This window comes from Pseudorca crassidens, chromosome 7, assembly GCF_039906515.1.
Source record: "Pseudorca crassidens isolate mPseCra1 chromosome 7, mPseCra1.hap1, whole genome shotgun sequence".
Classification (NCBI taxonomy): domain Eukaryota; kingdom Metazoa; phylum Chordata; class Mammalia; order Artiodactyla; family Delphinidae; genus Pseudorca; species Pseudorca crassidens.
Window position 1 is genome coordinate 74,842,599 of NC_090302.1, and position 13,962 is coordinate 74,856,560.

The following is a 13,962-nucleotide window of genomic DNA, read 5'->3' on the forward strand; positions in this document are numbered from 1 at the left end:
TTAGTGTTTCTATTGATGCCACTCTACTTTGGCATTAGTACATGTATGCCTAAAATTACATGAATTTAAAAAAACTTACAGTATTCTCAAATGAAGAAAATGTAGATCCTAATTCTGTTTAACTTTAGCTGGATTCCTTTGTGGGTCTTTTTGGGGGGGGAAGATTTGTTCTTCAAGATAACATTATGTCAAATATCAATCAAGTAGTGTTTATTGCATATCTTCTGTATGCTCCCTACTGTGCTAAGTATTGCTGATTCAGTTCATAGGAGTGTGAAAAAAATCAGGTGAAAGATCAACAAGAGCTTGAGTCTTCAGGAGTGGTTTTATCAAGATGCAATGATGAACATGTCTATAGGTGGTTAAGCAAAAGGGACGGGGGAGGTACTATGAAAAGGGATACATCAAAATGTCTGCATTTTTTCTATCGGTATTTTATTATCATGCCTTTTCACCTGAAGCTAATACATTACTTAAGCTGTGTATATAACCCTTTGCCTATGGACTTTCAAACATTTCCTCTTGTTCACTTTTTCCTTTTTTTAAGATTCCTTCTCTTTTGCTTTCAAAAAGGAGGAGGTCTCCCCTCTTAAAAATCTTGTTCATACTGTGAGCCTGTTTTCAGATATCATTAACTTTTTTTTCATGATTAACTTTTATTTTTGTTAACTTAGAAAAATTATTTAGATATCAGGTCATCAGTTTTCTCATCTGTAAAACAGAGATGATAGTACTATCTTACAGAGTTGCTTTGAGTGTTAGAGATAGTATATAAAAAATATGAAGTATAGTGCCTGGCACAGAATACGTGCTCAATAAATAACAGCTTCAAATGTCATTTTCATCATCATCATCACCACTACCACCAACATCCCTAGCTCTTTTGGTTATCTTTTAAAATTATCACATCCCTTGTTTTCTCTTTGTGAACAGTAGAACAGTGGTGAATACATGATAATTTTACTACTCGTGTCTATTAGTTTCCTAGTGCTGCTGTAATAAAGTATCACAAACTGGGTGACATAAAATGACAGAAATTTCTTGTAGTTCTGGAGGCTGAAAGTCTAAAATCAAAGACTTGCTTCTTTTGGGACACTAGGTGGAATCCTTCCTTGCCTCTTCCTAGCTTCTGGTGCTGGCTGTCGATCCTTGGCATTTGTTCCTTGACTTGTAGCTACATCACTCCATTCTTTGCCTGTATCATCAAATGGCATTCTCCTCGGGTGTCTCTGCTTTTTATCTCTTCTCTTCTAATAAAGAGCAGTTAATACTGGATTACGGTCCACTTTAATGACCTCAAGATAATCTTAACTTGATTAAATCTGCACAGACTCCATTTCAAATTAGGTCACGTTCACAGGTGCTGGAGATTAGGACTTCAGCATACATTTTTGGGGGATATAGTTCAACCCATAAACTTGTAGGAAAGCATATATATGATCTATTCAGGGGAAAATATCTTCCCTCTAGCGATCAGTTCCTTGGACTTTGGATTGGGTTTTGTGGTTAAAGTTATACCTACATCGTTACATTTTCTTTATTATCTTCCCATTAGTAGAGATGTCTTTATCTTTGTTTAGGTCTTATATTTAGAAGATAAACTAAAGCTACCACCTTCTTGTGAACCTTAGACTGAAAATTGCTTATGAAAGTATACAGGGATTTATTTTTATTCTTCAATGTTTAGAAACGTACTTTGTAGCATTATTGAGTACTCTAAGTTCTTGATATCTCTATTTAAAGATGCTGGTAGTTTAAATTTGTCCTTAGTCTTATAAACTGAAAACTATTTGAATAGTTTTTGATAAAATACTAAAATTATTTTAATTCTCTTCAGGAAATAGCACACTCCCAGGTAAAACAGGAGGCTGTATTGTTGCATGAAAAACTTTATGAGTTGGAATCCCATCGAGATCAAATGATTGCGGAAGACAAAAGCATGGGATCCCCAATGGAAGAGAGAGAGAGATTACTTAAGCAGGTAGGAAAAACAAACATATGTATTTTAATATGTCAGGATTTGGTAAATGTATCAGTCTGTTTTATTTAAGGCATATGAATTGAACAGAAAACTAATAAGTTTATTTTCTTAAAAAACAGTGAAAAGTGAACTCCATCTAAATTAATATGAACTGCTTGACTAAGAAGATCTAGGTAAAAGTCATTTCTCAAATAAACTGTTTTTTTTTTTTTTTTTTTTTTTTTTGCTTAAATCCTAATTTTATATGGTCTTCAAGCATATTTTGGTCATTTTTTCATGTTTTGGATCCTTATAAGAAAAACTTGAAACTCTTCTTATTGATCAGTAAATAATTAATCTTATTGAAGATGTATTCCATTATTTGTTTTGGGCCTCATATTTAGAAAATGAAGTGCCCCAAGGCTGACAACTTTGTGTGGTTATTTCTATCAGTGCCACCATGAAGTGAATGGAATTAAAATGTCCTGTGAAATCACAGTATGTCACCATGTTATGTCAGATGTGTTCAGTAGCTTTCTTACTATTCCAAGACTGGCTTTAATTTATCCTATTGTTTATCCTGAGACACCCTAAATATACAGCCCTTAGGAGCCTATATATTTGGGAGCACCTCTAGTCAGGAACCTACAAATGGGACTCCTTTGTGGTCTTAGATTGAATCCAGTGGGTTTGTAGGAGGCTTAGGGATCAACTCAGGAGCTATTTAAGTGTTAGAATCATTCTAGAAAGGTATCAAAATCTAGAATCTCTGAAGTTCCTTGGAAAGAGATCATTGAAGGCAGGGGACGAAGAGTGTGATCTTGGTATAGAATTTCTAGATAGAATACAGAATGACTAGTTAAATTTGAATTTCAGATAAGCAGTGAATAATCTTTTAGAATAAGTATACACATAAGGACAATAAGTGTATTCCAAATACATACCACAAAAGTTATTCATTGTTTTTCTGAAATTCAGATGTAACGAGGATTGCTAAATCTGGCAGCCCTACCGTGTGCATGGGTTGGGGGTGGGGAGCAGGGGGAGCAGGGCGGGGGAGACAGGCTCAAAAATCCTAGATATTTATGTAAATTGATCCAGGCCTGAAGATGTGTTAACTTCTTGGTGCCACGTGGATAGGTATGGATATTTATCAGTCACCACTCTTCCTTTGAGGAGGAAAGAAAAATCTGTGAATAGTTCCCTAATGATGTTCCTTTTAACTTCAAAGGCTGAATTTCAAGAAATAAGTTTAAAGCGACTAGATTTGATATTTTAGTACACACCCTAGAAGGAAAATCTCTTTAAGATAGCCTAACAATGAGTAATTCTTTAAATTCTGTTTTCTCTTCATGCCTTTATAGGTTAAAGAAGATAATCAGGAAATAGCCAGCATGGAGCGACAGTAAGTACTTTTACACTAGGACATTTTACATTCATTTCTCATCTTTTAAATTGCATTCTAAATGTGTAAGAGGTGCATATTGTTACAGTAATTTTTTCTGTGATTCACACTGACAATATTGATGCAGCTTTCAGTTTTATTTATAGCTTTAAATAATTCTTTGAATGTTTAGTTAAGAGCCATTACATAGTATAATTGCTTTTTAAAAACAGCTTTATTGTGGTATAATACATACCGTACAATTCACATTTAAAGTGTACAATTCAGAGTTTTTTATTATATTCACAGAGTTGTGCAACCACCACCTCAGTCAATTTCAGAACAGTTCAGTCACCCCAATAGAAACCCATATCCCTTAACCATCACACCTCTTATCCCCCATTCCCAGCCCTAAGCAACCACTGTAACTTATGTCTGTGTAGCTTGGCCTGTTCTGGACATTTCATATAAATGAAAGCATACAATATATGGTCCTATGTGGCTGGATTCTTACACTTAGCATAATGTTTTCAGGGTTCATCTGTGTTGTAGCATGTATCAGTATTTCATTTCTTTTTATTGCCAAATAATATCCCATTTGTGTGGCTATACCGTATTTATTTATCCATTCATTAATTAATGGACATTTGGATTGTTTCTATTTTTTGGCTGTGATGGATCATGCTGGTATTAACAATCGTGTACATGTTTTTGTGTGTGGACATATATATTTTCACTTCTCTTGGGTATTTACCTAGGAGTGGAATTTACCTAGGAGTGCTGGTTCATACGGTAACTCTATATTTAACTTTTTGAGGAGGTGCCAGACTATTTTCCAATGCAGCTGCACCATTTTACATTTTCACCAGCAGTGTATAAGTGTTCCAGTTTCTCCATGACCTCACCAACACTTGTTATTATCTGTCATTTTTGATTACTGTGTAGCCATCTTAGTAGGTGTGAAGTGGTATCATTGATTTGCATTTTCCTGATGATTAATGAATGATCTTAAACTCTTTTTCCTGTACTTATTGGTCATATATATATATTCTTTGGAGAAATGTCTATTCACATTCTCTGCCCATTTTTAAAATTTATTTATTTATTTTTTATAGATCATTATTGGAGTATAATTGCTTCACAATAGTGTGTTAGTTTCTGTTGTACAAAAAAGTGAATCAGCCATATGCATACATATATCCCCACATCCCCTCCCTCTGGAGCCTCCCTCCCACCCTCCTTATTCCACCCCTCTAGGTCATCGCAAAGCACCAAGCTGATCTCCCTGTGTTTTTGCCCATTTTTAAATTGGGTTATTTATTGTTTTATTATTGAATTGTAAGAGCTCTTTATATATTCTAAATAAAGTCTCTTATCAGATAAATGATTTGCAAAAGTTTTCTTCCATTATTTGGGTTTTCTTTTCACTTTCTTTATGGTGTCCTTTGAAGCACAAAAGTTTAAAATTTTTTTTAAGACTTTATTTTTTAAATAAATTTATTTATTTTATTTATTTATTTTTGGCTGCATTGAGTCTTCATTGCTGTGCACGGGCTTTCTGTAGTTGTAGCGAGCGGGGGCTACTCTTTGTTGCGGTGCCCGGGCTCCTCATTGCAGTGACTTCTCTTGTTGCGGAGCATGGGCTCTAGGTGTACAGGCTTCAGTAGTTGTGGCTCATGGGCTCTAGAGTGCAGGCTCAGTAGTTGTGGTGCACAGGCTTATTTGTTCTGTGGCATGTGGGATCTTCCCAGACCAGGGGTCAAACCTGTATCCTCTGCATTGGCAGGCGGATTCTTAACCACTGCGCCACCAGGGAAGTCCCAGTAGTTTTAAATTTTGATTATATCTGGTTTATTTATTTTTTTCTTTTGTCATCTGTGCTTTTGGTGTCATATGTAAGAAACCAATGCCTAGTTCAATTTCTTGAAGATTTATGCTTATGTTTTTTTATTTGTGTTTTATAGTTTAGTTCTTATGTTTAGATCTATGACCCACTTTTAGTTAACTTTTGTGTATGGTATGAGGTAGGAGTCCAGTTTTATTCTTTTGCTTGTGTATATCCAGTTATTCCAGCACCATTTGTTGAAATATTCTTTTAAGAAATATTATTTAATGTTCTTTCTCTGTTTAATTGTTTTGGCACCTTTGTCAAAAATCAGTTGTATATAGATACAGGGTCTTATTCCTAGACTCACAATTCTATTCCATTGTCTATCCTTAAAAGGATATGTCTATCCTTATTCCAGTATCATACTGTCTTGATTACTATAGCTTTGTAATAAGTACAACTGCTTTTGTTAAAATTTTAACCCATATAATCTTCTCTCAATGGTAAATTTTCTCTTATTTTCTAACTTTTAAGACAAACTTGCTAACTTAGTTTAGTTTATATAAACCTACAAAAAGAAGGTTGCTAAAGATTTTTTATTTTCTTAATATCACAAGTAAAGCTCAAAAGATGGCTGGCAGGGAAGGGTCTACTGTTGAAGTCAGGCAAGCCAGCATTCTCAGAACACACTTTGTACTCTAAATGCGAATCATGAAAAAAGATTTTTCTCTCAAATTTATAGTATTGTCCTCAGAATAAAGCATATTATTTATTGATATTGTTTCTGCAGATTCAAAAAGATGTAAGATTTCATAACATCGTCACTAAATGTTTTTACTGAATATCTAAATTGTCTGCCATAAATTCATTAAATAATATTTTCAACAGGTTAACAGATATAAAAGAAAAAATAAATCAGCTTAATGAAGAAATTAGACAACTTGACATGGATTTAGAAGAACACCAAGGTAATTTTTTAAATATTTTTATGAAGTATAATATAGATACATAGCAGTATTTATACAGTATTAACTTGGGCCTCAGGGACTGTTTACCTGGGGTTTATTATTTAATTCTTTGTGATATCACTAAGTTTAACTATTAAAATACTAAACTATTAAAATATTTAGTAGTAGTAACTAAATATTATAGTTAGTATTGAATCATTTAAGTAATATTTTAAATGTTATAGTTAGTATTGAATTTTAATAGTAACTAAATATTTTAATAGTAACTAAATATTATAGTTAGTGTTGAACTATTTAAGCCAACTAAAAACTTATATAACTTAAAATGGTTATATAATGGCAAGAATTTATTTTGTTTTGCAAACAAATTTTTTGTTAATTGGGATGTAGTTGTTTTACAATGTTGTGTTAGTTTCTACTGTACAGCGAAGTGAAGTAGAGTTCCCTGTGCTATACAGCAAGAAATTTTTTTTTTTTTTTTTTGCCGTACGCGGGCCTCTCACTGTTGCGGCCTCTCCCGTTGCTGAGCACAGGCTCCGGACGCGCAGGCTCAGCGGTCATGGCTCACGGGCCCAGCTGCTCTGTGGCATGTGGGATCCTCCCGGACCAGGGCACGAACCCGTGTCCCCTGCATCGGCAGGCGAACTCTCAACCACTGCGCCACCAGGGAAGCCCAAGAAATTTTTTTTTTTTAATCAAGTAAAATGGTTTAAAGTTGCTCACAGATTTCTAAGTTATACTTCTTCAATATTGTCAGCTATTAACTGGCGTAAGTGGTAGAGTTACAGGGGAGTGAGGATCACATCACAAATATCACAAAAAATGTAGGAAGAATTATTCGCTAGGGGACCCACTAATGTGGTGGCAAGTACTGATTATTCCAGTCCTCTCTCAGCTTTCCCCAGCAGTGGGATTTGAAGTGCCAAGGCAGGGACCAGAGCACTTCGGGTGGAAATGCTGTGGTGGGGATTTGGGAGCTACAGTGTATGTGTGGTTGAGGGAAGAGTTTGGGCATCACAGGTTCCTAACCAACTTGTCTCTAACAAGGGAGGAAAAGCTGGGTTACTATGGCACTTTAATCACAGATTAACTGCAAGCCAGTTAATATGCTATTGGATTATCAAGAGTTGACTATATATTCTTATGAGTTAGGTATTCTATTGTAAATAATATGCCTATTATGGCTAAAGAAACATTCATAGCAGGGGAAAAGGGTGTTCTTTTCCTAAATTAATTTTTTATTTCAATTTTAATGCAGTGTATTAGTTTTACTTATACATTTTATTGACTTATGAATAATAGCATTAGCTACTATTAATTGATTACTTACCTGGACTGGTTACTTTGTGATCTTTGCAGGAACACTTTGAAGGCTTCTAACCTCTTTTATGCTTGTTGAAACTCAGAGAAGTTAACTCAAATTCTCACAGCTAGTAAGGGGTAAAGTCTAGATATAAATCAAGTTCTCTTTGACCCCAGTGTTAGCTCTATTGCCCAAACCTAATCTTGGCTTTCTGATATGAAGTGCTGTATTTGTGAAATAAAAATATTCTTGTGAAATGCTTACAGTCTTATTTACATGTGGCTACATGTAAACAAGACATCTAAAATCAGACAAACTTTAAGTCCTGGTTGTTAGGTAAGTAAACTTATCTGAGCTTTCATTTTCTCATCTGCAAAATGAATATAGTGGTCCTACCTCACTAAGATTTACAAATAGTAAGTGGTACACATGGCAAGGTAGGTTCACAATAAATTGTTACTAAGGTCATGTTGTTTTCTTTATTAAATTATTTTATTGCTTTTAATTTATGTAGATCTAGTATATAGATTTTCTTTGTTAATAAATTATTCTGAGAAATCTGATAATGTTCTTGATTGCAGATGCTTTATGGGATACATTTTAAATAATATTCCTCCTTCTAAATTTAAATTTCTAGCAGAATTCTATTTATTTTTCCAGTAAAATAACTCATTTGGGGGTAACAATTTATTTTATTTTATTTTTACATCTTTATTGGAGTATAATTGCTTTACAATGGTGTGTTAGTTTCTGCTTTATAACAAAGTGAATCAGTAATACTTATACATATGTTGCCATATCTCTTCCCTTTTGCGTCTCCCTCCCTCCCACCCTCCCTATCCCACCCCTCTAGGTGGTCACAAAGCACCAAGCTGATCTCCCTGTGCTATGCAGCTGCTTCCCACTAGCTATCTATTTTACGTTTGGTAGTGTATATATGTCCATGCCACTCTCTCGCTTTGTCACAGCTTACCCTTCCCCCCCCCCATATCCTCAAGTCCATTCTCTAGTAGGTCTGTGTTTTTAAACAATTTATTATTAATTGCTAGTTCTACGATAAATAGAATGCTTTGAATTGTAGCTTCCCTTTTCCTTTTTGTTTTCGTAAATTCTTTGTCCTTTTTTTTTTTTTTTTTTCTGGCCGCACCACAGCTTGCGGGCTCTCAGTTCCCAGACCAGGGATCGAATCGGTTCCTCCTGCAGTGGAAGTGAGGAGCCCTAACCACTGGACCACCAGGGAATTACCTGTCCTTTTTGATTAATGTAGAAAGGCACAATCTATAATGTAATGTAATAGTAGCAAAAAAGCATATATATATGTACATATAAAAATATATGTGATATATAAATATTATGTATTGTATGTTCACATATATATCAATGCATTAGTTTTTTGTTCTACTACACTTTGATCATCCTGGATTATTGGGGTTTTTATTAGAAGGTCACTTGTTATTTCAGGACCTCATTATTTCTTTCCTGAACTATTTCAGTAGTCTACTAACTGGTCCCCGACCTCCAATCTTGCTCCCTGTCAGATTCATCCACCACAGTGTTGCCAGAGTGACTTATGTGAAATGTGATTCTGTATCATTCTCCACTTAACAGTGGTTCCCCGTGACCTACAAGATAAAGTTTAAGAATCTTTGTGTGGTATTCTAGTCCCTCCATAATCTGACCTGTACATTGTCAGCCTCCTCTCCTACCCCTCAGCATCTCTATCCTTACATTCTAAGAATAATAATAATAATCTACCAGTGGTACCTCACACCTCACCCTCTTATCATACATCAAAGGATTGTTTCATGCTCAATCCTTTGCTCCTATTATTTGTTCCCTTTTCTTGAATGTTCTTTTCTCTGTTACTTACTTTACTAACTTTTCATTTTTTAAGATCTAGCTCAGGTATCCTTTCATATCCAACATAGTAACCCTAATTTCTCTCCCTGACCTATTTCTGGGCTGGGCTAAGTGAGTGATCCCCTCTGTTATCAGAACACACGGCATAAATGTATTGACCACATTACTTTACCACTTTCTACTTAGGTGTTTGTCTTTTCCCTTAAGCTCTACATCCTCCAGGACAGGGACTGTGTCTTGTTCACTTTGGTAACCTCTTTCATCAACACAATGCCTGGGAAAATAAACATTCAATAAGTCTTTGTGGAATGAATTAAACAGTCCTGTATTTTATTTATATATTTTTAAATAATTATTATTTTTTTGGGCTGCACCATGCAGCTTGTGGGATTTTTAGTTCCCCATCCAGGGACTGAACCCTGGCCCTCAGCAGTGAGAGCATGGAGTCCTAACAGCTGGACAGCCAGGGAATTCCCAGTCCTGTATTTTAGAAGGGAAGGATTTGTAGAATGAATTAAAGGTGAGAGTTGGGCTCTAGTCACTTCTTTGGGCCCTCTAGTTCTTAAGATATACAAATGCACTCTTATCTACAGAGAGAGCTTGATTAGTTAGCAACAGTTTTATTACTTTTTAGAGGATTCCTACCTTCGATTTATGATTTCCAGTAAAGAGGTGGATTCTTATCTACATCTGCATTCTCAGCAGTCCCTTGACTCAAGATTGTGGATAATCTGCTCCTTAAGATGTGGAGGATTATCAAGTTATTTTGACTTTCTGGTCCATACTTATCTCTGCCCCCAGCTTTATTCCTTCTGGCCATTTTATTAATTTCTTAGATGTTACCTGGTTTCTTCCATTTATGGCACCTGTGTGTAATCCAGCTAGGCCACCTTTTGCCTTGTAGGGGTTCTGGTTAACATAACACTTAAACTGTAAATGTGTTTGTACATGTCTGACTTTGTTAGTACTTGCTCCAACCCTTCAGTTTTCAAATAAACTTTTAAAAGGTTTGCATAATTCATTCTAAATTTAAAGGCATCCTTTGATACTGGTTTAGGTACAGTTATGTTCTCTGCTAGATATTAATGGTGGTCCTGTAATCCAACAGCTTCTTCAAGTTCATCATATTTTTGCACTTTTTAAGTCCTTAAAGTTACAATTTGCTAAAAGTTACATTGTCTCAAAGTTAACTTAATAAAATCAATTAACAGTTATTTGGCTATTCTACAAAAATCTTCGTTATTCCTAGATGCTGAGTTATCAGTTTCTGTGACAATCTGGATAATGCAGAAAAAATCCTCATAATACACTTACACTTTTGACCAATTCTAGATGGGCTTCTTTGCTCTCAAATCTTTATTTAGTCTTTGTAAGTAATTTTTAAAGGAGAAATAACCTGATAACAGAGAATTTTCATTATAATAAGATGTCATTACTTTTTTAAACTGCTGGGGGATTTAATCCTATTATGTTAAGTATTTGTTAGACTTCACCCCTACAGTAGTTTTACTTTATTGCTGGATCAGGTAACTTTGTTATATGGGTTCTAAAAAATACTTAGGTTTAAATATGTGTACTATCCTATATTTTAGCAGGAAAGGAATTGTTACTATTTTTGCTAACTAGAAGCAGTGAGAAATAGCTCTATTGAAAGTTGTTATATGGTCAGAATTCGGCTACAATCTGCATCATTATTAAAGCAGAGCACTATTGGCAGATGCCATGCTACTTTTCAGAAAAGCCTGATTTCTCCTGGAATCCATCCTGATTTCTCCTTTCTCAAGCTGAAGTGCCAACCATTAAATATTTACTTAATTGTTGCTTTTTAAAATGCTGCTTCTGTATGAGAAAGGGAAAGTAATGGAAAAGGCGTTGTAGATCTAGGTGAAGGCAACAAGCTAATAGTAGCCTATATTCTCATTCAACATAGGATATTATTTTTATTATTCTTTTACCTAAAGATTTACTTCTAACATATGGTTGAGTAGTTAGTTTTTGATAAGGTAATTGTTGACTAAGAAAATTTATTCTCACCACAAATTAATTTTTGTATATTTCATATTGAAGGTCCCTCAAAGTAAATGGTGTTTATTGGTCCACTTAACTCAGGCCTCTACTGTACTCTTCACTATATTCCGTTAAATTCTAAAAAGAGCAGTGTTACTATTTTAAGACACGACAAAACCTTTCATGGTGTAGGAACACAAAATAAGTGATTGTCTATGCAGAACTCCTGAGCCTTTTGAAATCTGGTTAATTCTCATCTTTACCCAGTGCAGCTTAGGTTTAGACTTTCTCAGGTCTGCTAAATTAGTTACCATTTGTCCATCTGCTTCCAGCTTCCAAAATTTTATTACTATTGTTTCCTCTCCTATTTTCCTCATTGCTGGGAGTTTGACCTTTAAAAATTCTTTTTACTATAATTTTAGTGGAGTTTGGGGGGTGGGGCAGGTTAGGGTTAGATGTGCATGTTCAACCTACCATCTTTGTCAAAAAATTACCAGTTATAAACTTACCCAGAATTTCTGAAGCGTTTTAATCACCTTGAATGTACTTCATTTTATGTGTGTGTGTGTGTGTGTGTGTGTGTGTGTGTGTGTGTGTGTGTGTGTTGCCTCAAATGACCATTCTCATGTATTGTCATTAACTGTGCAAATTATCAGTCAGCATCTAGGAGGTTACCCCTTACTAGTTTTAAAAAATTTTCCTTAAAGTAGTTAAAGTTATTTTAAAGACTCCAATTAACTTATTTTTTTTAATTGTGTACTTTTTATGTACAAACCTGGTGTGTACTTAATGTGGAAAATTCAAGCAATACAAAAGTGTATAAAGTAAAAATCATCTCCTTTCTCCTCATACGCATCCCATTCTTCAGAGGTAATCATTGTTTACAGTTTGATATGTATAGCCTTTTAGACTTTTTTCTATACACAGCATATATATATATATATTTAATGTATATATATTTAATTGAGTGATACAGTTCTTCTGAGCTTGAGTCTTTTCATTTAACTGTATATAATGAACACTCTTCCATATGAGGATGTATATACTTCATTCTAAGAAGTATTGCATAGTAGCCAATGTCAGGGCTTTAAAGCCAGACTAAGAATGGTCCCTGGCACATATTTAAGTACTTACAAAAACTATTAGCTGTAGTCATGTTGATATTCTTGTTAAATAGTATTAGCTGTATCCACATTGACATTAGGTTGTTTCTAATTTTTCACTACCAAGAACAATGCTGCACTAAATAACCTTGATACATATATGTTTGTTAATTTGTATATTTCTATAGGCTAAATTTCTAGAAGTGAAATTTTGAATAGAAAGTTACTTATGTATACAATTTTGATTATTTTTGAAAATTTCTTTCCAGAAATGGTTGTACCAGTTTATACATCCAGCAGCAGTATGTGAAAGTGCATCCTCACCAGTGCTAATTACTTCTCTGACAGTTCACTGTTCTCAAAGGCCTGAATTTGTAGTACTACCATGATCCACGAGGTGGAGCTAATTTTCTGGACATCTGCGTGCTCAGACAAGGCTTAAGGAACACAGTTTACAAAGTACAGTCACATTTCTCCCCAAGAAGGATTTTTGGGCATTATTGCTCACTACAAATTATTCCTTCAATTTTAGAGTACAGTATCTTCCCAAAGATTGATAAAACGGAATATCATGTGGTTATCAATACAGCATATCACAGACATCTAAATATCTAACAGCTACAATGTGATAAATATGTATCATAATAGAAGTATGCATAAAATGCTACAGGATCATTGGATTACTGCCCTAAACTTCAAATGAATTCATTGCAATTTACTCTATAATTTAAATGCTGCTTTCAAGGGTAGTAAAAACATAAAATACAACCCTTTTCTTTGGTTTGTCTGTAGGATACTTCTTCCTACTCATAGTTCCAAGGCCCAGGTTAGAAGCTTTTATTCTCTGGTTATGTCAGGTAAAATAGAATTTATAAAGACAGAATAGTTTTGTTTTAGGGCACGGGTTCTGCAACCCGCATGCTAGGATTCAAATCTGAGCTGTGCTGTTTTACTGGCTGATCTCAGACGTGCTACTTGACCTTGCTGTACCTTAGTTTCCTCATCTTTAAAGTGGCAATAATAACAGTACCTACCTTCCTTTTAGGGTTACTGTGAAGATTAGATGAATGGAACGTGTGTGTGTGTGTGTGTGTGTGTGTATGACTCATAATAGCATGCAATTTAAAAATTGCACATAAATGTTAGTTATTGGCTGTTATTATTAATGCTATTAATTTTTTTTAGTTTTTTTAAAACAGCTTTACAAAGGTTTAATTGACATACAATACAGTAAACATATTTAAAGTACATAATTTGGTAAGTTTTGACATATGCATCCACCTGTGAAACCATCACCACAATCAACAGAGTAAACATACTCAACGATCCCCAAAATCTCCTAATACCCTTTTGCAGCCTCTCCCTCCCACTCCTACCTGCTTCACTCTCCCATCCTCAAGTAACCGATGATCTTGTTTCTGTCACTGTTGATTAATTTACATTTTCTAGAATTTTATATAAACAGAATCATAACTATGTACACATTTTTCTCTGGTCCTTCACTCAGCATAATTATTTTAAGATTTATCCATATATTTGCACATGTCAC

At 34.6% G+C, this 13,962-nt stretch overlaps 1 protein-coding gene across 5 annotated transcripts in view; it reads left to right on the forward strand.

Annotated features, from left to right (window-relative positions):
• The window catches only part of IFT74 (intraflagellar transport 74), a 78,269-nt gene that overhangs the window by 38,240 nt on the left and 26,067 nt on the right, over positions 1-13,962 (forward strand). For 4 of the 5 annotated variants that reach the window (XM_067744545.1, XM_067744547.1, XM_067744546.1 and 1 more), the window contains 3 exons: positions 1,838-1,981; positions 3,325-3,365; positions 6,061-6,140. In XM_067744545.1, the coding sequence (XP_067600646.1) occupies positions 1,838-1,981; positions 3,325-3,365; positions 6,061-6,140 (265 nt within the window). Of the gene's footprint in view, positions 1-1,837; positions 1,982-3,324; positions 3,366-6,060; positions 6,141-8,595; positions 10,518-13,962 lie in introns of those variants that run through there. The other variant, XM_067744550.1, reaches the window with a different exon arrangement.